This window comes from Haliotis cracherodii, unplaced genomic scaffold, assembly GCF_022045235.1.
Source record: "Haliotis cracherodii isolate W230 unplaced genomic scaffold, xgHalCrac1.p SCAF_3, whole genome shotgun sequence".
Classification (NCBI taxonomy): domain Eukaryota; kingdom Metazoa; phylum Mollusca; class Gastropoda; order Lepetellida; family Haliotidae; genus Haliotis; species Haliotis cracherodii.
In genome coordinates, this window is record NW_027266286.1 from 38,833,899 (window position 1) to 38,860,858 (window position 26,960).

The 26,960-nt window shown below is 40.7% G+C and overlaps 2 protein-coding genes across 2 annotated transcripts in view; both read left to right on the forward strand.

The window, feature by feature from the left end:
• LOC139474803 (acetyl-CoA acetyltransferase, cytosolic-like) overlaps positions 1 to 26,960 on the forward strand; it is a 73,518-nt gene continuing 46,558 nt past the window's right edge. The window contains exons 1-3 of the mRNA XM_071257928.1: positions 1 to 135; positions 234 to 296; positions 20,993 to 21,127. Coding sequence (XP_071114029.1) covers positions 123 to 135; positions 234 to 296; positions 20,993 to 21,127 — 211 coding nt within the window. The 5' untranslated portion in view covers positions 1 to 122. The remainder of the gene's footprint in view (positions 136 to 233; positions 297 to 20,992; positions 21,128 to 26,960) is intronic.
• On the forward strand, positions 25,261 to 26,791 carry LOC139474006 (uncharacterized). Its single transcript, XM_071256865.1, has 3 exons — positions 25,261 to 25,388; positions 25,711 to 26,318; positions 26,580 to 26,791. Exons 1-3 carry the CDS (start codon positions 25,261 to 25,263, stop codon positions 26,789 to 26,791), a joined length of 948 nt encoding a protein of 315 aa, XP_071112966.1.

The following is a 26,960-nucleotide window of genomic DNA, read 5'->3' on the forward strand; positions in this document are numbered from 1 at the left end:
GCTGGGTAGGAGCTTGTATCGGAATATGAGCTTGGCGCAAGTTGACAACGCGCATAGGGAGCCGGGAACCAGCTTAGAGTTTACGTAGACAGGAACCCAGCCCGGCATCAGTTTTCGCCGCCATGCTCCTTGGCAGTGCGTACCTCAATTTTAGATGATATATCACTGTAAGAAGCTTAGGCTGGCGTTCGCGCGTGTCTATTTTTAACACTGGGATTGAATCTACGTTTCAGAACGTTCAGCGAACACAACAACGATGGATGTGGTGATTGCATCTGCGGTCCGTACGGCTATAGGTAAATCATATTTTGATATTTTTTTTATATGACAGTGATAGTTTGAACCACTGAATTAATCTAATGGATTAAAATGTTAATGACACGTTTGTATTACAACAGAATAATCATTTATTAATCGACGATGTCACGCTGTTTTTAAGTATTTTGTGTTTGTTTGTTTGTTGCTTACGCCGCACTCAGCAATTAACAATTAACAATGAGAAACTATATAGTTTGAGAGACTCGACTATCAATCTATAAACAAACTACCTACATCACAGTCAGTGATAAGGCCATAAACACGTAAACAAGCACATTTCTCATGTAGTCATAGAAAAATTCATTTTATTTATTTTTTATAATGCAATTAAAACAATCTTGTCTGTTGTTCACTAAAGCTAAGCAATGTTTTAATTTAACAGCGATTCAAGTAATCTGGGTTGACTGTTGGTATTTGTTGACCAGTGCATATTGTCACATGAGGTGATCGGGTGCCCTATCACATCCTACCATGAGGTGATTGCGAGGACATATCTGATTGGTTACCGAATGTCACACTCTCTCCTGAAGTAAAACATGGCATTTTACCAAAATCATTGTTTAGGGGGATTTGTTTTTGGCCAACTTCCAGAATTTAGTACCACAGATGATCCCCATGAGAAGTTGTGGTACTGTGAACTGAAGGTGCACCAAAATATGTAGGTTCTGGTCTGCAGAAGATGTACAGATGGATCTCAGATGTTCATTAAACATCGGCCTCGTGTATATATCATCATATATTGTTTCACCTGATTTATGTGATCTTAGTCACATATTTTTTCAATACTCAACTAACATATTAAGTAATTGCATTAGGAGTGCTTACACCACTAAAATATCAATTAATGTGTTGGGTGTTCGTGAATTATATGCAGCTGTGTGTTTGGGGAAATAAAAGTGTGTACTATATGCAACAAAGTATGGTAGTTACTAGCACAGGGATGCAGGTACAACAGTAAGTGTTATCATGGACCTTAGTAACCTCGATAGGAAAAACACTTCAGATTATTATTATATGATCTGAGCTATTATTAATAATTTCAAATGAATTTTCCTTTTCATTGTATATTAATAGACACAAATCCAATTAGGAAGGTCCACTCAATTATTTACAGACAGCTGTTACATAGCTCGAATATTGCTGAGTGCAGCATTAAACAGCAAACAAACAAACATTTCAATTAGGAAGGGATAGCAGTGTGATGAATAATCAATTTTATCAAGCTAAGTTTCAAACAATTATATTTTGACTATATGTTTCATGAGTAAGTTTTGCATTTAAGTTTTTCTTAAAATAAAAATTATTTAGCTGTTTAAGTTATAGCGCTTTCAGATGTTTACATGTTGTACACTTCATCTCATATTTTAGTTGACCTTTATGATTAATTAATATTATGATGTGACTAGCCTACTTTGGTTTATATTTTAAAAGATTTTGATTTCAGTTCTGGCTAAGTTAAAGTTACCAAACACGAGGAGGAGTCATTGGTCTAGTTACAGCATGGTTCGGCTCGGCCTTTGATTGACGTCGGAAAGCGGAGCCTTGAGGTGACTTTCGCAAACCGTGCTGTAACTAGACCAATGGCGAGTCAAGTTTGTAGCAACTGACTTGTAGCACTACTAGTGAGCGGTGATAGAAATAGCGAGATAGGTGCATCATATTTGTAGTGTATATGCAATCAAGGTTTGTAATTGTATGCATATGTATGGGTCAGAGGTCAGGGTCTCATTTTGGGATTGACCATGTGCCAGCCAGTATCAATGGCGGCGCCCTGTATATTCATTACATTGACGACAAATAAAAGTCTTTGTTTCGCTCCTTCAAGGATCATATCATTTATCAACAGAGCAAGAATCATCAAGAACATTAAATTGGCGACAAGGATACACAGATGAAAAAAAAAGTATCTAATCATTGTCATGGCTGTTTCATTACAAAGCGTACCCGTGTTTACCGCGTTCGATGTACATGCCGACGGAAACAGTGGTCCGCAATGGAAGCAATGGTTGACCGGTTTTGAAAGACTTATGGTAGGTCTGAACATTGTTGAGCCAACTCAAAAGCGTTGCATGGTTGTTACATCTAGCTGGCCCCACAGTCGAAGAAATATTCGACACTATTTCAAACACAGAGTATGACAAGGCAGTCAAAGCACTCACTGACTATTTCATTCCTATCGTTAACACGGCTTTTGAAATCTACAACTTCCGTCATGCAAAGCAAAATGTAGGTGAAAGCATTGACGCTTACTGCACAAGATTGGGAAAATTAGCGCAAACCTGTGACTTTCACGATGTTGACAAAGAGATATTCTCGCAGATCGCCTTGACATGTACGTCTAAGAGACTCAGAAGATGAGCATTATGAGAAGATCTTGATTTGACAAGATTGCTTACTGCAGGCAGATCTCTCGAAATTAGCGATTTTCAAGCTAGTAGTGTGGAAAAATCGGAAATAAATGCTGTATCTCATTCACACTCACAGAACAATCATTCCGCACACAGACAATCTCGATCACAGTCTTGCCGAAATAAGAAGGATAAAATTCAATCCCACTTGCAGCAAGGAGATTCTAGGTCAAGATACAGACGATCAAGAGCCAGACAATTAAGTGGGTCAAACCAAACTTGTTATTTCTGTGGAGGTTCGTATCCCCATGTTGGAAAGTGTCCCGCCAAGGGTAAGAAGTGCAACTATTGTGGCATTTTAAATCACTTCAAAAAATTGTGGCATTCTAAAAATAGAGACAATGAGCAAAATGCTCACACAAACAAGGAAAGAATAAACATTGTACACACAAACTCTGACAATCAATACCTTCATGACTCTGACACTGATGAAGAATATGTTTATTCCATCCAATATAAGGATTCAGTCAACATGACAATGGACACAATGGAAACAACAAAATTCCAGTCCGGGAACTGAACATTGCTGGAAAATTAGTCCCATGTGTGATAGACTCTGGCGCAGCTGAAAACATGCTGGACCAACCAACATATGATGCCTTCAGACAAGGAATGGCACATAATTGGAAATCTTAGAGACTCTAAGAGACATTTTTTCGCATATGGATCACAAGACCCACTGTATGTGGTTGGGAAGACCGTTCTACCTGTGCAGTATGGAAACATAAAACAGGACTGTGAATTTTATGTGGTCTGGTGAATCGTTGGGTATCATTAATATCGCCAGAAATGTGGAATCATCTGAGGTGGATGACATTATTTGTGATTTTCCAGAACTGTTCAATGGAATTGGCGAAATCAGGAACAAACAGATAAAACTACATGTTGACAAATTAGTACAACCACTCCGGCAACCACACAGGCGAATCCCATTCCACATACGGAAGGACGTGGAAGAAGAACTGAAATGATTAGAAGATCTGGACATCATACAGCCAGTACCGAATGAGCCCACTCCATGGGTCAGTCCCATCGTTGCAGTACCTAAGAAGTTTTCAGGCATCTGCGTATGCGTTGACATGCGCGAGGTCAACAAGTGTATTCGACCTGAAAATCACATTTCACCAACTATTGATGACCTCATCTCAGAATTAAATGGATCTTCTCCAAGCTAGACTTGAATGCAGGATTCCATCAGTTGGAGTTGAGCCCAGAAAGTCGCTATCTGACCACATTTAGCACCCATGCAGGAATCCGATGATACAATCGCCTCTCCTTTGGGATAAATTCTGCTTCAGAGATATTCCAGAATGTCATTTCAGAAGTTATTCAAGGGATTCCCGGATGTAGAAACATCCAAAATGACATAGAGGATTAACCACTGTGTTCGGTTGTTACCGATAAATCTACACACAAGTGATTAATCTGTGACGATTAGAACGAGGCTTTGCCGAGTTCTAATTGTGGCCGATTAATCACAAGTGTGTAGATTTTTCAGTAACAACCGAACACAGTGGTTAATCTTTTTTCTCCCATTACAATACGCCATAAAAAGTAGAGCTCGTAGTTGAAGATTTCCCTTGTTTAGTAACCTTTTGGGATTCCTCCCAGCCTTGTTTTCGAATAGCTCAGTGAGACAACTGTACCATAAACAGGTAAAAAGGATCTAGCGAAGACAACTCACACGCGTTTTCCGTGACAGGCAAGCCACTTGTTAGCATTCATGTTTTGTTTTTTGTTAACTATTAAAAGCTGATGGGAGTAACGTTTTGAGAATTAGTAATGTGATTTGATATTTGTCAATGGTTTTGGATTACTCGGCCCATAACTTTATTTGCTTTCATCCGGGTGACTATCATTCTCAATGCGCAACACTAAATAGGCCCACCTTTTTAGTGTATGTATGTAAATACGTTATTCGTTTATTTGTTCGCTAGAAACAAATGTTATTAACCCAATTAAGAGGAAATTAAATATTGTCTTAAATATTGTGAAATATTGTTAATGAAAAACAAGGGTCCAAGGAACTGTCAGCAGGACTGATCAGGCAAGATTCTATAAATACCAACTCAGGCAACTGATCAGCTGATTAAATCTTCTCAAATCCATCAATGGATTGTAATATTTTTGGACGAATTTTCCTCTTTAAAACTAATTTTACAGTGAATAATTTAATATGTAAAATGATGATTATTTCATGTCTTTTTTGTTTTTGTTTTGTTCCTGAACATGGTGAGCACATGTGTTTTTATTAAAAAAATTAAAAAAACCTTATTCAATGGACAGTTTTTCTTTTGAACATAATATTTAAGATCATGACACCAAAAATGTTACTACATGAGTCATCTAATTTCCCCATATTTGTGAATGACAAGAAACAGTGTGAATTTGACAAGCACAATAATTTATTGTGTGTGAAACATAAATACAAAGGATATATGTAAACAATAAATTTTCATTTCAGTAGTTCTACAAATATTTGCATTTTAATACCCTTGTAATTTTACATTGTTATTTTAATGCAACAGTTACCTCCAAACTTTATTCTTTTGTTATTTTATCAGATTAGAAGTTAAGACTTACTGATAATAGGTAATTTAAAATTAACATTTTCTTCTTTTTTTCTTCATGAAAACAAGACATAATAATAAATATGTATTTTAGTGACCTGTTCATATGTGATTCTTTTTGGTAAAAGTATTAAAATTAAAATTAGACATTGCTAATGTAAAGAAATGAGGTTTATGGTAAAATGTTATAAGAGGACCTCTTGTTGGTCATTTCTTCATCACCCATAAATTTAAGTTTTTCTTTACTTACCATGTTCTGAAAATTTACACATTAGAATAATTTAAGGTCTCTGATTAAAATAGCGACAGCTTTCCACTCCAAGGCAGCCAATAAGATTATGTGAAAAAAATCATTGTAAACCTTGTAATTGGAGAATAATAATAAAAATACATTTCTTATTTTGTCATATGTCCAGTTTTTCATCCCAAGAAATGCTTAATAATTATCATTAAAATTAAGCAAGCTATGCATATTAGAGATCTTTATCTGCTATGATAATATAACAATTGCATTATTAAACAAGTGGGTTTTTTTCAGAAAACATGGTAAATAATAAATCTTTGATAATACACTTGAGACAAACATAATTCTACATGTCTTAATACTTTGTATTGTCTGTTAATTCTGAAAATAATTAACTGTGATATTGAGTTTCTACCTAAAACTAATGATATGAAATTAATTTTGAGATTATTTCATCCTATCTAAAATACAAAATATATTTTAAGATGCATAAATGTACATCATTGTTGAAAAAAGAAATATTGTTTTTAAAAAAAATACCTAATAAGGTTGATTGGTGCCCACCATCTTTATCTTCATCATTTTGTCTGCTCCCTATAAGAAATCAAAATAGTTAAGAAAAAATATAAATACATATATTACTTTCTTGAGTTTATATAGGTATGACTTAATACATTCAAGTGACGGGGTAATGTTGTTTTTTCATAATGAGTTTCTTAATTGTCCTGAGATAGTATGTTTAAATAATTGAAGTCTTCACGTTTAAAAAACACCAAATAATTATAGGCCCAAATACATTGATCTGGATAAACTCCACCCGTTGAAAGGGGAAACAACTGCTGTGGTTGCAAAACATCTTGGTCGTGAGATGTACGGTCCGTCCGGCAAATATTGATCGTTTCCTGCATTAAAATTGAATATTGCTTTAGATCCAAATTATCTGAGTGTTTATTTTCTTAAAATATGAATTTAACTTTTGATTATTTTTAATATAACTTTGTGATATGTTTTTGATCGATCGGCTCTAGATCAACACTTTGTTATAACGGGACATTTCTTATGTGGTTGATAGTTATTATTTTTTAAAATACCGAACAATATGGTTTGTTTCACTATTTCATCGGTATTTTTACTTGAATTAATAAACCCTTTCATAAGCTTTGTTTTTAGCCTTGAAAACGCCCAGTAGAGAATGTACCGGAGTTGCTCACCTGGTCCCGTAATATCGATGTGGTATCTCGCTTCGGTTACCATCTTATTCTGCAACTGAATCTGGTACATTGGGAAGCCGAAATTCTCTGATATATCTCCACATATCATACCCCTTCCCCCACAAATTTTCTCTCGGTCACCAACTTTCCAGAGATGGAAAACATCGTCACTACAGTAATGTTTTGTCAGCTGGGAATTTCCTGTACTAGACGACCTCGGGTATCCCCGATCCAAAAATAGTTCCGTCAATTATTTTTAGCCAGCCAATCAAAACGCGATGACACAACTCTCCGCTCTCAGCCAGCCAATCAGAATGGGTGACAAAAAATAAACCACTGCGAATAAACCACTGCTGGCGATTGAAGATCAAGCCCTGTTATAGGATCAATTATCGTTCATGGTGCGACTAAGCAGAAGCATGATCAAACTCTTCGTGCTGTATTCACAAGACTCTGTGAACATGGCATCACCCTAAACAAGTCCAAATGCGAGTACTCAAAATCTCAGATCAAACTCAATGGACATATCTTTACAAGTAAAAGGCATGCTCCAGATCCGGTGAAAGTTAAAACAATTGTAGAGGCTGAACCTCCAAATTTGGCAAGTGAAGTGAAATCTCTACTTGCCATGTCCCAATACATGTCTCGATTCATTACGAAATACGCCCAAATCACGGAAGCTCACACATCAGCAAGCCATTTGGAAATGGGATGAAAAGGAGCAGAATGCTTTTTCCAAACTCAAGTCCACTCTTAGTAGAAGTGAAGTGATGTGCTACTTTGACCCTCAGAAGGAGAAAAGCTGTTTGTAGATGCTAGCCCATCAGGCTTAGGTGCAATTCTCACTCAGGAAAATCAAGTTGTTAGCTATGCCAGCCAGGCATTATCTGATGTTGAATCCCGTTATTCCCAAACGGAACGAGAAATGTTGGAAGTCATATGGGCAGCTGAACACTATCACCTGTATACATTCGGGAAGAAGTTCCAGATAATCACAGACCACAAACCGCTTCTTGGAATCTTTAAAAGCCCAAAACCAACTTTAGCCAGAATTGAGAGGTGGCGCATCCGACTTATGCCTTACAAGTATGAACTTGCCTACCAACTGGGTCATGACAAAAACAACCCAGCAGATTACATAAGTCGTCATCCACCCCAGGTTTCATCATTACCTAACATAGCAGAAGACTGCAGTCCCCAAGGCTCTCAAGTTCGAGGAAATTCAAGCAGCTACAAAGCTGGATACAGTACTCCGAAAGGTGATCATTGCAGTCGAAACAGAAAACTGGTTGGATCCTGAACTTGAACCATACGTACGATTCAAGGACGAATATGCTGTATACAACAGAACAGTCTTGAGAGACCACAGGATTGTGATCCCCCAAGTCCTGCAACATCAGCCTTGCGCATCAAGGACATCAAGGAATAGTAAAGACCAAGAAGCTCCTGCGTGAAAAGGTATGGTTTCCTGGTATAGATCATCTAGTTGAAGACAAGATCAAGCGCTGCATCGCATGTCAGTCAACTATCGACACACCTGTTCACAGAGAACTGCTCAAAATGACAATTCTTCCATTATCTCCATGGGAAAATGTGTCGATCGACTTCTCAGGACCTTATCCGTCTGGAGAATACTTGCTAGTGGTTGTAGATGATAGGTTGTGATAAGGAGTTTACACAGTTCCCAAATTACCTTGGATTTCAGCATTGCAAAATCCCCCCCCCCCCCAGAACCTTGACAACTGTTTCAGTTTTTACTGTTGACTTTAAGACAATAGGAAATTAGTGATTTTCGAATGTTTATTTTTATTAGTTGAAAGCTGGATAACATTGTTCATTATTTGTTATATTGTTTATAAAAACTTGTTCATTTACTTGACAAGAATAAACACTTGATTTCTCAATTCCTCTTGTCTTTTTCACAATGATCAACTTGTTATTTAAGTTCCTCTACATTGTCAAAAATTTTGCAATACAATGTTGTATCTTTGTATTCATTTCACTAGGCGGGGCTCGCTGCTGTAATGGCAGCCAATAGGGAGCAGGCCTCGCTGAACATGGCACAGCCATGCTGTAACTAGTAGGAAACAGCACGGCTTAGGTCAAAGGAACCACTCGCTGTCAGTGCTACAATAATCAGAAAAAGAAGGAAAATGTATTTTGAATGATAATGATTTGAGTTGAATATGTTGAACTCCCATTGAAACTAAGAAGAGAGCAGGCAATATTATCGTTCTGGGGACGAACATCAAACCCTTTGGTTAAAAAGATATGGCAAGACAAAAACACTCGAGATGAAGCCCTAGCTCGAAAAAAATCCCTCACTAAAACCATCTGGGATATTAGTACATGAACTCATTCGAAGTCACATTGCGATGACATTCAGCCTCAAGAAAGTCACTACAAAGGGTTACACCCTCCCTGGACTTTAAAAAACTCCCAAAGTTGACACTGCTTTAACATCAGAAGTCACTAAAAGAGAAAACCCAACCCTACTACAATCAGTAGCTATCACTAAAATTCAAACTACCTGGGACAGCTCGGCCCATATATACACTGATGGATCCAAGAATCCTATCAACAACAGTGCTGGTTACGGGATCCATATCCACAGCTCCAAACCCCAAGCACATTCAGTTCGCTTGCCTGATGGTCAGTCAGTATTCACGGCTGAATTGGCTGAATTGCACTCAAACTCATACCGGAACTCCCGGAAGCAAAGGCAGTCGTGCTATCAGACTCGCTAAGTGCACTTCAGGCCATCAGTGGGAGAAACTCAAACTCCAGGCAAAACACAGTCAACAATATTCTATACGAATATACAAAACTATCGGACCAAGGGCAACAGGTGGAGCTGTGATGGATCCCCTCTCACATAGATATTCATGGAAATGAAACAGCAGACTCACTGACTAAGCTAGCTCAAGACAAAGCGGATATACAGCCTATTTCCTAGGCTAGGTTAAAACAAGAATTGCAGTTAGATCCGCTATCTGTCATAGATCTCCTAAAGATGCAATAGCGAAGGCCAAACTAACTCTATTTCTGAGAGATGGACAGCTACTCGAACGTATATAAACAGAGCAGCCAAAGGATAAAAAATCATATCAATATAAGAAAATAGAAATCATATCAATACAAAAACAGAAATTATGTGAACACCGAACTCACAATAGATATGTGTACCCTTCTCAAACACAGGAGTCCCAAAGAGGGACAGGTCAGCTGAAATTGTCTTGGCAGAAGGCGACCTCTTAAACACTTAATGCTGCAACAACAACAACAATCATGGAAACCACTGCGAGTAAATCTAAGCGACAGGCGTACACTATTCCAGCAGGGACCATATGTGAATGGCTAAAAGAAGCAAAGCAGACATGGAGACATGCCACTATCTGGCAAGATTATGAAAATGCAAGCTCAGAAACTGTCCCTATATATTCATGGCCCTGACGACACATTCAAGGCCAGCACAGGCTGGTTGTGGAGATTACAAAAACGACATGGTATCAAGTTGTTTCCAGTGACCTGGGAGCCATCTTAAGAGAGCTAATGGAATCTGAGGGTTAGGACGAAGAACAGATTTACAACTGTGACAAGACTGGCCTGTATTACAAGCTGTTGCCAGGCAAGACTCTTGGCACAATAGATGACAAGCAGACTGGGTTCAAGTCCACCAAGCAACGGGTCACAATTTTGCTTACATGCAAAAAGCCTTGGGACTCACAAGTTGAAGCCTTTGGTGATTGGCATCAGGTAAACAGAGAAACACTGCCTGCACACTACAGCGCCTCTGCAAATGCATGGATGACAGCTAAGATTTTTTAAGATTGATCATCCTATTGGATAACCACCCCACCCATCCCCTAGGAAGTACTTTGCAGTCGCATGATTGACTTATAAAGGCATTCCTAACGCCAAAAAACACATCTTCCACTTATCCAACTGCTTGGCCAACAAATAATAAAAGCATACAAGGCACATTATCGGAGATTCCAAGTGAGTGCGTTTGTGGAAAGAGGATTGGACCCTGTTGCGTTCCTGAACAACTGCTGAATGAAGGGACTTTGGCCAGCATTTGGGGTTGATGAAGACTTTGTGAGATTTCAAGAAGAAGATGTCACTGATGCTGTACGAAATTTCCGCGAGAATGCAAAGGAAAACAGCATCCCCCAGAGACGGTTTGGAATACGTGCAATGACAAACCTGCCGATTGCGGAGCTTCTAAACGACAAAGAGTTGGTTGCCCCAGCTGTGCCCGACGAAATCATCTATGATGAAGAGGACGACAACAGTGACTATGAGTATGACTGTTTGGGATGCCATTGATGGGGTTGAGTGCTTATTGCGGCATATAGAAAACAGTGCCAGATATGAGCAACTTCACTTGATGCAAGTTCGCTGTATACTCTCACAACTGAGAACAGAGGAACGTGACAGTCAAAAACAAACAAAAATCAGTGACTTTCAGTAAATAAAAATGTGTTCATTACTATACATGACGAGTACATGTGCACGTACCAGTTGCATGGTCGTAATGGCCATTTTCAAGTGTTTCAACGCAACATGTTTTCCAGTACATAATTATTACTGATAATAGAACAAAATATATATCTCATCCACTCAAATCTATGTTTGTGTTTGTTTGATTTTTATGAATTGCTCAAATAACTGTGTAGTTACACTCGTAATGTCCATGTACATTGTACATAAAGTGCATACAGAGCGCTGGCTGTGTCCGGGTTTTTCATAACTTTGACACGTCATCATTTATTTACCACTCACAGTCTTGGTCTCAGTTTGGTGACAAGGCTTGTTCGGATTTGTAATACACTGTCATCGATAGATATTGTGAGTAAGTCAGCGATTGGACCACGTTTCTTCCAAGAAACTAGAATATAACGGTTTGTTTCCTTATTTAGAGTCACTATATGGCTGAAATATTGCTGATTTGACTTAAAATTTTAACTCACTCCTTATTTAGAATCTAAATGCATAACATCCAGTCATAAAATAGTACATTGTACTTTGATTTTGATTTTCTTATGCATGAATTGTGAATCAGCGTCCACGATCTACATCAGGATGTTACATAGATCTACATGTCCCATGCCACTGTGAAATAATTGCGCCGCTGTTCCATTAACTACCATCATTACGTAATGTGAACATCAGCAATGAATATCTGTACAACGCTCTTTCCTAGAACGCAGGGTTATGGACCTCGATGACAGGGGTATATCGAGGAATCACTGTATATGCATTAATTTTATTGCAAGTATACAAATGTTAACATATTTAGATTTTACTAATTTTTAACTTATCCTGCATTACTCCTTAATGCATCTGTATCGGATGTTATGGAGGAGGGTATACCTTCAGATGTCAAAAATGTATTGATGTATCATTCCACTTCTATTCTCTTATATACCTATAAACAAAGTTTCGGGTACTGTTCCTAAGTCTTGTTGCCATTTTAAGAATTAAAGTTGTAATTTCTCAATCATTTCAAAATTTTCTTCAGTCAGGACTTTGGTGAATATCCATCGTTCTCTATATGATCTAAGCTGTCTATTTCTGTTTCATGGAATGCTTATGTAGTAGCATGGGATTTTGGGGTTTCTAGGGAGAATGAAAACCACAAGTATACAGGGTGTGAGGTTTATTGTCCTGGGACGAACCTACCAAGGTACGATTCCCTCCTTATAAATAAAACCCTGGAACAGTCGATGATCAATGTAAATCTGAGGAGGTATCATATCATCGACTGAATACATCAACATTCAGACACATGGTACCCAACAGTTATCAGCTCCTACTACCAGTATATGCTACACAGACATATCACATTATGTAATAGTACTAATACACACTCATACAAATATACCACGGATGTATATAATACATCTATCAGATTCAGTTACCTTTTTGTGGACCCGTGAAGATTCCTGGGTAGAATGGGTCTTCAGCAACCCATGCTTGCCGTGAAAGGTGACTATGCTTGTCGTAAAAGGCGACTAACGGGATCGGATGGTCAGGCTCGCTGACTTGGTTGATGCATGTCATCAATCCCAATTGCGTGGATTGATGCTTATGACATTAATCACTTGATTGTCTGGTCCAGACTCGATTATTTACAGACCGCCATCATATGGCTGGAATATTGCTGAGTGCGGCATTAAACAACAAACCAACCAATCAACCTTTTTGTGATCAATGGTCAGTACATTCACACTAATACACTCCCATTAAATATGATGTGAAACGCCTACCAGGTGTGTGGACCTAGGTTACATGATCCACCTGTCTCTCATGCAGTCCTGTAAGGATCTGTTCAGTAAATAAACATACATAGTACGGCATGATCTGCTACATAATTTTCACAATATACAGCTTTTCCATTGGATAATACGCTATAAATAGGACAAGAACTTATATAGTTACCTTCCATATTGGCAGAAATAGCACAGCGCCATGTGCAAGCATGGCAGAACACAAGGACACTGTAGCGAGGACACGCCGACTAACTGTTTCATTTAATAACCATCCCTTTATTTGAACCTGTTTTGTTCTTGTGGTTTTCATTGTTAAAGTTTTTGAGATGTCAATACATAAATGTATGAAGAAAGAGGTTTTAGAGCTGTATTTCGGTGATTTCACCATTTCTTAATATTTGATGTGTATCGCGATATCAGTAGTATCATCAGTCCGTATCATGTTACATATATTGAGGTCTAATGTAAACATGAATGGACAACTTCCATGTTCCTGGGGAAACCCCTGGGAATTAACTAGCACGAATAAATAGAGAAGCGTTGTTTCTCATCATTAGACCTTTTAATCTTGAACTACTTTGGGATAAGTATGCATGCAAGTTCAATTATTTCCTCTCGACAACCCATCCTAGAGAACAAACCAAAGAAAAACACATCCAAACTATCGTAGTATTGACATGATCCATGTCTAGCTTAATGACATGTCTTAGTCACGTGTGTTCATTATTTAAGTTAATATTTAAGAATTGACTTTCACTTTGTGTGAGTTCATTGAAGTATGAACCTTCATAGAGTGAGGACCAAACGTTGTATGAATGTCATCGTAGGCTCCGACGTTCATGCTTCAATGAACTCATACAAAGTGAAACACAACAGTGTCTTTGTTCTTTGCTACTGCGTCAAAGGCCAACAAGAGGCAGCGCGCATGTATAACCGGTGCTATTTGGTGTGTGATTGGATTAATGTAAGGTTGGATTAAGGTGAGGATTCTCCTGTAAACCTGACAGGACATTTTCTTTAGATATAAATCCACTGATGCTTAAGAGGAGGACCGTGTGCGAAATACGCTAAGAGTCGGAAAGCGCACATAAAATCTCCAATGTAAGTAAGTAAGTAAGTAAGAGGAGGAGGGTGTTGCATTCATATTGAGTCACATGTTTGGCAAGGGGCCAGCGGTCTCATTCTTTTGGAGACGCATTAATTTTACGATTTACAGTATCATATAAGTGTTACTTTTTAATGTTGTGATGTCACACCTAACATGTGCCGCCAAAGGCATTCATTGTTAGATTCAATTTATATAAAGTAACAGCGTTCGAATATCATATTTAGTTATTCTATTCAAAGTAATTGTATTAAAATAATGTATTTAAGCAATATATTACAATATCATGGTTTGTCACGCCACATCTGAGGGAATACCTTCTTGCTCCTTAGACTGAACATCAATTAATATTGATGTTTTCGGTATCTTTTTACAGAGAATAAATCGTTTTAAACCATCTTCACTGCCTCAGTCCACTTAACATGCTTAATGACATTGTCGGCCCAGACCCTCGACATGACTATTACCATTCTCACTATGATCATGTATGACACGTGGTATGTGCATGCATTGTTCATTACCATCCACTCTAACAGCACTGAAGATAGTATGTGGAGTCACGCTTTGGTCATTTGGCACATCTGGAACACATGGTGCACATATGGAAACAACAGTCTTTAGGTCATTATGTTCAGACTACCTTTGAAGGAAAGATTAACAAACAATGATGTTTTGTGGGATATAACGGGCAGAGTGTGGATGATGCAGGTGGGGGTGATAAGCAAGGTCCTACCGCGGACTAGAAATCGCATACAGACCCTATCGCGGGTCAAGTTGTCCATCCACCGTGCTTGGTAGACAGGACCCACAGCAAAGATACTGTCACTTCCCCCCCCCGCCCCCCCCGAATTTGGGCTCCCGCTGTAGTTAGTAGGCAGCCAGAGTATAGTACACACACCAGCATGGTGTTGATCCAAAGCCCCCGACTACACCATGCCAAACAGTGGTATAAATGTATAAATCCATTTTGCACACTGCTGACCACACATTATATTATATTTTGAGTAAATTATGATGTGGAAGGGAGTTGGTGAGTGGATAAGGGACTGGGAAGGAAAAGAAACAATCTACGCCTCCCCCAAAGTGAAGTTACATACTTCCCCTGAACTGTACCTTTACTCATAACTGAACAATGTCCTGCGTACATTTGTTTTAAAATGGGCCATGCCCGCCCGGTTTAAATGAACTCCCCAAGGAGTATAAAATGGAGCGTCATGCTTGATCTGAGGGTGGGTACAATACTACATCTTAGAACCCCCTCTTCCCTGATCACTCCCGCAATCTGCCTATTAAGCGATGTTGTTTTCAGTTCAATTCTTTTAACATGGCTGGCCCCTCACCAGGTTTGTCGAGGCAACATGTCAGACCATACCAATTTGGTATTCGGGAGTTTAAGCTGAGCGTATGTTATGTCCAGATATATGTTGTCGTAAAGTTCCTTTGTCCCCTTGGTACATAGATCATTTGATCCAATATGGATAACCAGAAACTTCGGCTCGGGATGGCGGGCGACAAGTGTATCCAATGCCTTGCGGAATTCCCCCCCACTTCATTCCGCCTCTTGCATGCCAGCGGGTACCCGTCAGTAGGGAGTCCGATGTAGTGGCCAGATGGTCGTGGAATCGGACGATATAACTGGACCCGATACATCTGAAACTTAAAACACACTAGCAGCATCTTTGTTATAATAACATCTGCTTTATACTTACCGATTAATTTGTTTATGGTATTTATTTATTTACCTGTATGTCTATATATTGTTAGAGTTAGTGAAAAAGATTACCATATTCGACGTAATTAGCGCCCCGGCGATATTTGCTAATATATTGGCTAGTGAACAATCCCAATCAGCACCCCTTCTGATTGATCATTGTACACAAGACTTATTTATTTGTTTCTGCTAGGTATACATAAACCACGAAAATTACGATCTTTCAACTCAAAATAATATTTTATTAAGCGCCCCCTATTCTTATTACATTGAATACGGAAGTAAGTGTTATTCCGTTCCCCCTGGAGAAACGCAAGAGGTGGGATGGGGGGGTGTCGGTCTGTGTTTGTTTCTGCTAGGTATACAGTTAAGTGGTGAGTTGAGTAATGCGGATATATTTGCTGTAACAGTTTGATTTCCAATGCCCATATTCCTGAATCTGCTTGGAACTAACCCCATTAATAGCTGCTGTGGTAGCCGCTCCAATGCGAAAAGAGTGTGACGAAAACAAATGAAGATTGAGCTGTGGTAAGGAAAAAGCCAGGGCCTTTCTTATAATTGACTGAAATCGCCTTCTTCATTGACGTGGCTAATGTGAGGCATCACAAGTGTTGCATAGGGGCCACCTGTGGTACATAGATCAAATAGGGCACATGAACCACTGGGTGTGTGTGTCTTCAAGCAATACAGTGATAAGTAGTGTCTTTACTGTTATCACCTGCAACACCGGCGCTATCGCTGATGTGAGGACTCATATCTGGGACATGAGGGGCACAGTGGGGCAATAGATCAGGGTCGTGTGTGTTAACACACTGTCCAGGAGTGTTCAATTTGTCAGCTTCTGCTATGACAGTATGTGCTGAAGACTCTTGCCCACCTTTACATCCCCATTTACCACTCTGGGTCTGTAGCAGACAAATTTGTGGGGCTTTGTATGGGGGAGGGGGTACATTCTGAAGTGAGTTTTCAACATAAAGCTTGTTAATATTAATGACAGTTTTCTTGTGATGTGTTTTCACTTCTCTTAGTAGTGGCATCATTACATCTTTTCTGTAGGCATTGACCTCCTCTGGGAACTGCTCCATTATGTTGTACCTGGTTTACCTTTCAGCTTCCTGCCAGGTGCGTCTGTCTCTGGTGAACACAAACATAGCAATGATAGATTGGTGTGTAGGGTCGTCCCCAGAGTCAGCTTGTTTTCTTGGGTGTACCCTCTTAAGCTTGATATTGGTACTCTCTTTTTTCAGCTCTGTTGAATTTTCTCAGGGTCTTCTCAGATCCCTTTTGATTAAACAAACTCTCTGTTTTGACTGTTAGTGAATCAATCTGCATCTCATGAGCTCTCCTCCAGCATGTACAGTCTTAAGTTGTCCTGTTGTAAACTAGTGAGTGTAAGTTCCTGGGCAGCAACTTTGTCCTTGAGAGCTTTAATGTCCTGTTCAATGGTGACGTCACATAGGCTCTTCACTCATCAAAACTAAAAATAACAAAGTTCACACACGCTTCCAAAGCTGACTGGGGGCAATTGAATTACCCTGGGTCAGTGGTTGTGGACACTGGTTCCCATATACAGATGTAGACCCATTTACAGTGTCAGGCAATGTTGACATAACAATTACACTTTTGAGCCTAAAATTACGCTGATCCTCCCCAAATAACGATTTTTGACATTTTTTCATGAATTATTTACATATTTAAAATATCAGCAGAGCTAACTGCATTTACACTGATATTTCTTAGGAACCTGAAATGCCACATTGTCTTTCTGCAATACAGTAATATTGTCACGTGATGAATTTTATGAATGTGTGGAGCTTTGACCACATGTTTTGGCATGAATGCAGTGTTTCCCGAGCCATTCTCTGTCAACTAACTTAAATGTCAGTGGGTTTGGGGGGCTAGCCCCCACACAACTTTCACGAATTAAATACTTTCATAAGTGATTTCTGACCTGTAATTAGCAAAGTTGTTCTAAATACATGTACATGTTTGTTTGAAATGTGGCCCCGATGTACGTCACTGATGAGGTTGTCGCATGCCGTAATGGAACTTCTGTTTTGAATACTTTTTCGATGTTGATGTCCTTTTTTTTAGATGTTTGCATTGATATTCAATTTCGAGGTTTATTCATATTTAACCATACAAACTCAAGCTGCTTATTTTGAGCTTTATCGCCCTCTTCTTTAATTAGTGCAGCTTGCGTGTGCAGCGACATTACTAGCATCAATGCATCTGTACCCATGCTGGTACGTATAGGCTTGACAAAAATGTTGCAACGAAACCCAGCATCATGGAATGGCAATCTTTTTCACATGAAATTATGCTTTTTTACCCAACTGTTACTGCAAAGTTTCGATTAGGGTTGGCATATCTGAAAAATGCTTATAGATGCATATGTGTAGATATGATCATTGCTTCTAGTTTGGTTTCTTATTTAATATTATACTAATGTTATACTACACAAAAAAATTATGGGAACACCCCTAAATTTCATATACATGTATAAAACTTAACGTGGCTTGGTCATTTATGAACTTCAGTAAATGCAACTTTTTGTGTGCACTGAGGGCACTTTAAATGATGTGTTGAGTCATGCATTTTTGCAAGTGCTTCATTTTTTGAAGAATTTGGTCAAATTGATTAAATGCTAAAACAGGAAAAAACTTGGGTGCAGAAAGACTCCCTCGCCATGTCAGATTCAAACGCCAAAACACAACAACCTAGTGCATGTGAAAGTCAGAATTCCCATGCAATTGCTGGCAACTTTTCTTTATAAAGAAGCTTCAGACACTGTGAAGTTACACATTTCCTTAAACATGCCCCGGCAAAGACCGTTAAGCATTCACGACAGGACTAGGGCCATAGCGTGGCTACAAGATGGTGCATCCATAAGGAATGTTGCCTGTCGTCTTCAAGTGTCAGCGTCTGTCATTCACAGACTGAGGGAACGGTTCCAGACAACAGGGAGAGTGCAGGACAGACCGCAGGACAGACCGCGTTCTGGTAGACCCAGAGTAACATCTAGGGCAGATGACCGATACGTTGTGCTGCTAGCCCTTCGGAACTGGTTCTCAACAGCCAGTGCTTTGAGACTGCAACCCCGACAAGCAACACACACAAACGTAAGCGTATCGACCATCAGGAACCGCCTCAGAGCTGCTCATTTAAGGTCACGTCGTCCAGCTGTACGTCCTCATCACTGAGCTGCAAGACTTGCCTGGGCCAGGGCACATATGACAATGGTCCAGAGTTCTCTTCACTAACGAGTCCCGTTTCTGTCTTGAGCATAATGATGTAAGGGTTATGAGACGTCCTGGATAACGTTATGATGATGCCACTGTACGAGAAAGAAACAGGTTTGGCGGTGGCTCTGTGATGGTATGGGGAGGCTTCACTTTGCATCACCAAACACCTCTCTATCTTGTTCAAGGCAATTTGAATGGAGTGAGATATTGTGACGAGATTTTGCGCCCTCTTGTCCTACCACAGTTGCACAACATTGGTCCAGGAGCAATCCTGCAAGATGACAATGCCAGACCTCATCGGGCTAGAGTCGTTAGAGACTTCCTGCAACAGAACAATGTGACTGTGATGCAGTGTCCAGCATATTCACCGGATTTGTTTCCAATTGAGCATCTTTGGGATGTTCTGGGACGACGTGTCAGGGACAATCATGGAGTTGCACCAGCTCTTCAGGTTCTGGTTCAGTGGCTTCAAAAGGAATGGCAGGCGATTCCACAGGCTACCCTTCGCACCCTTGCAAGATCCATGAGGCGAAGATGCACCGAATGCATCAATCAACGTGGAGGACACACTCGCTATTGACATTGTGATTTCCATTTTTGACCCCCAGTTTCTTATTTGACTTGTTCGTGTGTGCTTTTCAATGACAGCTACCTGTAAATGTTTTTGTTTTGAAGCTTGATAATCTGCTAATGCACAATTGTAATGATACGATCACATGTCATTAAATGTTCCTTTTTATAACAGAATATTTTGGTGTTCCCATAATTTTTGTGTGTAATATATTTACCTAACACTAGTAACAGACATGCAGTGGTGACCAGGGATGATCCGGGTTAGAACAGGTCTTCAGCAACCCATGCTCGCCGTAAAAGGCAACCACGTTGGTCGTTAGAGGCGACTAACGGGATCGGGTGGTCGACTTGCTTACTTGGTTGATGCACGTCATTGCATCACAATTGCGTGGAGCAATGCTCATGATGTCAATCACTGGATTGTCTGATCATTATTTACAGACCGCGGTCATATAGCTGGAATATTGCTGAGTGCGGCGTTAAACAACAAACCACCAACCATGTATGTTTGCTTTCTGTTGTCTGATGGCAGGATCAGATGGTAATAAGGTCGAATTTCTCTGGACCCCAGGAGTTTGAGACAGCAGGGTTCCACTGGACTTTCTGAGATATGTCATTGACTGATAACTCTTGCTTCATTATCTCTGATCCTTAGGTAATAGCTTACAAGAGAATGTACAAATTTCTTTTCTGCCTGGCCCAGACAAGTGGTACATGCCCAGTACACGAGGGTACACCTTAAATGTTCACTCAAAGCACAAGACAAAGTCACAACAAATACTAGTCATAAGTTAATAATCAGTATACACTATTGAAATTTAATATTCTTTTCACATTTCACAAAATGCAAAATAGAGATTTTTAATTTCTTTGTTTGTCTCATCTGATCGACCCTTCCTTTTTAAAGAGATGAAATGTCAAATTTTCACTTGAATTGACTTTTTTTTACCACTGTCCCACGGTTTTTGAGAGAGAGAAATCTGAGAAACCAAGTTATAAAGAAATGATGTGAAAGAAGGCCTTACTTTTAGTAAACAAATATTAATACTTTAGCTGCTATAACACTGCCTGTTGAACATTAAGTTAATGATAACCTTGATTGATAACAGCAGTATTGGTCACAGGTCATCTGCATATATGATGTTTCTTTTGAAAAAATATCTGATCTGAAATAAATATTGCACTTTGTCCTGCAAAGTGTTAGTACCAAAACACTCCCACCTAGTTTCTTCAAAGTACATTTACGACAATATTTGGTGGTGAGATATATTCTCAGTACATTTTAACCTTTCTACCTAGATTTGTAAATGACATGTCTGTTATTGTTTGCAGGCTCCTTGAATGGTGTGTTGTCCACTGTGCCTGCTCATGAACTGGGTTCGGTGTGCATTAAGGAGGCATTGTCTCGCAGTCAGGTGAAAGCTGAAGATGTTTCCGAGGTTATTCTGGGGCAGGTCCTCACAACAGGTAACTAGTACCAGGGTGTGAAATAGTCTCAAAATATTGCTGGCCAGGTGGGCTAGATAAAAAAGTTACAAGCAAGCTTAAATATGCGACTTTATATATATTTTTAGTTTCATAAATTTTTATTTTTTACGTTTCCATGGCAACAAGTTGGACTTGGGTTCTATATTTAAGGGTGCTGTTCGTTTCCGGAGCGTAACTCAAAAACCGTTAAATAATTTCTTACAAAAGTCTGCATGTTTACCAGACACATACTGTACTGGTGCCTTTTGCTATTTAGGAGTTTTATAAATTTTTATTTTGTACGTTTCCACGGCAACAAGTTGGACTTAGGTTCTATATTTAAAGGTGCTGTTCGTTTCCGGAGCGTAACTCAAAAAATGTTAAATAATTTCTTACAAAACTTTGTATGTTTACCAGACACATACTGAACTGGTGCCTTTTGCTATTTAGGAGTTTTATAAATTCATATTTTTTACGTTTCCATGGCAACAAGTTGGACTTAGGTTCCAAAAGGGTGCTGTTTGTTTCCGGAGCGTAACTCAAAAACCGTTAAATAGTTTCTTACAAAACTTTGCATGTTTACCAGACACATACTGAACTGGTGCCTTTTGCTATTTAGGAGTTTTATAAACTTTTATTTTGTACGTTTCCATGGCAACAAGTTGGACTTAGGTTCTATAAGGGCGCTGTTCGTTTCCGGAGCGTAACTAAAAAAACGTTAAATACTTTCTTACAAAACTGCATGTCTACTAGGCACATACTGAACTGGTGCCTTTTGCTATTTAGGAGTTTTATAAATGTTTATTTTAGAATTTCCATTGCAGCTTTTTTGACATGGCCTAAGAGAAGTGTTGGGACAGTTACCTGGTTTGGGACCATAACGTGTTAAAATGGCAGTGGATATAGACTATACGCTTGTTTCATCTGAATCTGAATCTGCATTATGTAGTCAGAGTGAACTATTAAAAAATGACTGCTCAAGTTTATCTCAACATGCTAAAAGCATTAAAAAAAAGGTTACGAATTTAACATAATTCTTACGAATACTCGACCTCTAATACATCATTGCTAAATTCTTGTATTTTGGCTGCAATCGCACTAAACTAAACTTTCAGAATTTCAACCAAAGCCCTCTTCACTGTCAACTATACAATAATTAGTTGTACTCGCAATCGGACCCAACAGCGCTCTCATGTGTGAAGGCGGGGAAAATCTCACTTCTTTCCTGTGTGTGCGAGATTCAACAACGTCCTACGTCCTCCTCCTCAAGCACCTAGTTGTAGTTACACTATTCTAGTCCGTTTCAGTAAACAGTTATTTAAGCTTCTACTGTATAAAATGGTAATTGGATATTTTAGTTTGTGCAACAACAACAGTACTTACGCGTTCATATTTAATATACCTATTACAGGTCAATCACCTCATTACGTTTATATTCAACACGATTTCTTAACTCTGTCACCCGAATGTGCCTTTCATGCCGTCTGGATCATGTTACAGTAATTACATCCCACAATGCACTTCTAAACAGTCTGCGCATGCCCAGTAAGACGGACATGACGTCACAGTGTTTACCTTTATTAACCCTGCAGCCCCGCACGAGGCTACTTTCTACATTGTCGCAAGCCACTCAACTGCGTTACTCTCATATGCTTCGGTGCTAAATCACGAGTCAAGTCAAGCCATCCGATCTTGGGTTTCGCGATACTCAGCTGACCAAGACTAATAATGGCGGAGAGGAGACATAGACGAGCCAGAAGTCAGCGCAATCGGGTTAATGTTCTCGACTCCGCACAGCCTGAAGAAAACCCGGATAGCCTCCAACCCCGCGCCACTGCTGCCAGTGCCAGTCGTACTACAGGGAGAATCAGCAGTCAACCGTATCTGACCGTGGCCCAGCTACGCAAACAACTGGCAACAACCAACAACAACGGCCAGTAGCAGCGACGGTGACCTCGTCGGACAGTTACGACCCGAGTGCCATTTCGTCTCCGGCGGCCACACTTCCGGGGGTGGTCGAAGCCAGCATACATCACAGGAACCCAGATGCCCTCGTTAGTGGGACCAAGCTACCCTATAGTGTCGTATCGGACTTCGGGGACGATGGTACCAATCCCGTGTCACCTGTTAGTGTGGCCAGTCTACAACGCGAACTTGCAGAGCTAAAACACATGATAGCGAACATGACCAGCCATAACGCAGGGCCCACCGAGTACGCAGCTACAGGCCTACCGGACCACCTCAGCCATGATGTGCCGTCGGATTCGTTGCCCCACATCCACACAGTCGCGCCAGCGCTCAAGAAGAAGATTAAAGACGGCAAGTACTGTAACCTGGCCTTGTTATTGATACCTAATCAAGACACTCTAGACGCTAGAATGGCCGAATATGATGGCAATGTATATCATTTAAAGGAGGATGCTAGGCTAAATCCCACTCTTACACTAGCAGAATTCATACAGGCCTTTGGCATTTACAAGGACATTCTTTGTGACATCAAACGGAAACAATTGGACGGACACGAGCAAACTGTCATTGAACTGGCTACGTTGTATGGGGGCTCTGCGCACTATGACTACCACAAGTTATTTGCTGCCAGAGTGGCGTCCTACGCAGAACAAGGTTGCAGCATTCGCTGGGATATGAGGGACACACGTCTGTACGGGCTGTGTTCTTCGGGGCGCCGTTCCAGATCGTGTGCAATTTGCCACAGCATCACCCATGGTACAGACTTGTGTCCTGAGCGACGTACTGATACAGTTAGGCCTACCCTGTTCTCGGACCGAAGTGTCAGCTCCGACAGGATGGGGGCGATGGACAAAAACGACACCAGGCGACGACCTAGAGTTAGGTCAAACGGAAGGGAGGTCTGCAACAATTTCAATCACCAGGGCTGTGTGAGAGTGAACTGTGCATACCTTCATGTATGTCTCTATTGTCATGCCCCAAACCACGGACAGGCAACTTGCGCCCAGGCCCCCAAATCGAGACGGGACAACCAAGCTTGACTAACTTTCCCGGATATAACCAGAGAAGAGGACGTAGGCACCTTAACATTCCATCTCACTCCCATCAATGTTCAGGCTATACTGGCAGAACTCGCCTCTCATCCCCATCCTCCATTTGCTCCATATCTCGTCAACGGCTTGCAACATGGCTTCGACCCCTTAATGTCGGATGTTCCACAGTCCACAACGGAATGTATAAACAATCGTAGTGCTACATTGGATCCAATAGTTGTGACTAAGGCAGTGCAAACAGAAGTCCATAAAGGGTACGTTATCGGACCTTTCCAGCGGGCTCCATACCCCGTTTACAGAATTAACCCCTTAGGAGTTGCCACAGGCAAGTACTCGGGCAAGAAGAGGCTAATCCTTGATCTGTTAGCCCCACATAACTCGGAACATACCGCAAGTATCAATGATCACATTAGTAAAGAATCTGCTTCACTCTCTTATGTGACCATAGACTATGCTATTGCAGTTATTAAGCAAATGGGACATGGTGCACAAATGTGTAAGGTGGACATTACCGACGCATTCAAACAGATTCCGCTGCACCCCAGGTACTGGCCGTTCTTTGGTTTCCGATGGGACGATAGGTACTACTTCTACTCTAGATTGGCGTTCAGGTGCAGATCCAGTCCAAAGATTTTCGATACCCTATCACAAGCCGTGTACTGGATATTGCAATACAACTATGGCGTGAGAAACATTCTGCATCTGTTAGATGATTTTCTTACTATTGATCCTCCCGGTTATGAAGCTAGCATAACTATGGATGCCATCTTAACCTTGTTCGACAAACTACAAATCCCACTTGCGGCTCACAAGACTGATGATGGACCTGTAACTTGTTTAGAATACCTTGGCATCATCTTGGACTCAGTCTCTATGACGGCGAGGTTACCAGAGAACAAGTTGACAAGGATAGCGGATATGTTGAGATCATTTTCTACTCGGACTAAGTGTACGAAAAGAGAGTTGCTGTCTCTGTTAGGGCATTTAAACTATGCTTGTCGAGTGGTAGTACCAGGCAGATCCTTCCTATCTTATCTGATTCGACTGTCGGCCACTGTGGTCAAGTTGCACCACCATATCAGACTATCTAAGCAATGTCGGATAGAGATGCACATGTGGAACAAATTTCTGAACCAGTGGAATGGCATCTCGTTTTTCCATGACGACCATATCACATCAGCTCCGGATCTCAATCTGTATACGGATGCAGCCGGAAGTGTAGGACACGGGGGATATTTCGATGGGGCATGGTTCGCCCAGGCGTGGCCTCAGGATGTGACAAACAGTCTAGATTCGGCACAATCAATTGCTTGGTTGGAACTGTATCCTATTGTGGTGTCGGCCATTCTCTTGGGATGACATTGGACACAGAAGAGAGTACTGTTTCATTGTGACAATATAGCTACTGTGGGTATTATCAAAAAGGGCAGATCAAAATGTGTGGACATTATGGCTCTGATGCGGACCCTTACATGGCAAGCTGCTATGAATAACTTTATTGTGTTAGCCGAAACATGTTCCAGGTGTAAAAAAAACCCATTGCAGATGCACTTTCCCGTTTGCAGTTCAGGAAATTCCGAGCCCTGGCACCCCACGCAGACCTCCATCCAACGCCTTGCCCACCCAGCTCATAAGTGATGTGGACCTGAACCGTCACCTGGACACCCTGTGGTCAGCTGCGATCAGTCGACAAACAAGAACAGCATATTCTACAGGATTTCAGTGCTACCTAAAGTTCATGTTAAAGTTCAGCTTGTTCAACACACTGGGTGCCAGCAGCGGCCTGCCACCAGTTAACGACGCCTACCTTCAGTACTTTCTTGCACATTGCTTCGGCTTCCTCAAACTCTCACATGACACCGTGAAGACTTATCTGGCGGGAATCAGATTTACGTACCTACAAGCGGGCATCAGGACACTGTTTGACGATGTCTCAACCGGTGCCCTAAATCGGATTCAAACTCTACTCAGAGGATACAAACGGGCCCATACACCAGAGCGGAGGAAGAGACTCCCCATCACTTACCATGTGCTACGTAACATCATCAAGCAGCTCAGGGATGGCGTGTTCGGTCCTTTCAACGATTTGGTAATGGAATGTATGTGTCTTACAGCGTTCTTCGGATTCTTGAGATGCGGTGAACTCACATGTTCGGCCAACTTTGATCCCAGTAGGAACATAACTATGAGCGACATTAGTTTCGTACATCATAAAAGATCATGTGTTATAACCTTAAAAGTGTCTAAGACTGATCCCTTCTGACTAGGCGTTAGCATTGACTTATTCGCTACTCACACTATGACATGTCCCTACTCGGCCTTGTCCAAACTGTTTTCCATTAGAACGCAGTGCAGGGCTGCATACCAGGATGTGCTGTTCGTCAATCGGGACTATCTACCAATATCCAGGACTGTGTTTTTGTCATGGTTAGATAGGGTCCTCACGTTGACTGGCTACAACTCCGCCGACTACTCCGGGCACTCATTCCGGATAGGAGCAGCTACCACGGCGGCCACCGTTCACATCGAGGATCACCTCATTAAGACTATGGGCAGGTGGACGTCGGACTGTTACGCCAAGTATATCAGAACGTCCGATTCCACCTTAGGGCAAGCCCACAAGGCTATGTGTCACCATCACTAAGTACCATATTCATGTTATTTACCTATATTCTTAATTCTTTGGGGGCTCTCGGTTGCTAACCTCGTTTGGGCGTCATAAGCCACTCCATACTCAGGGCATGGAAGGCTTGTGGCCCCCAAAGAACATACGCTATTTCGGTACTGTCCGGTCAGCACGACCAGTACTAGCT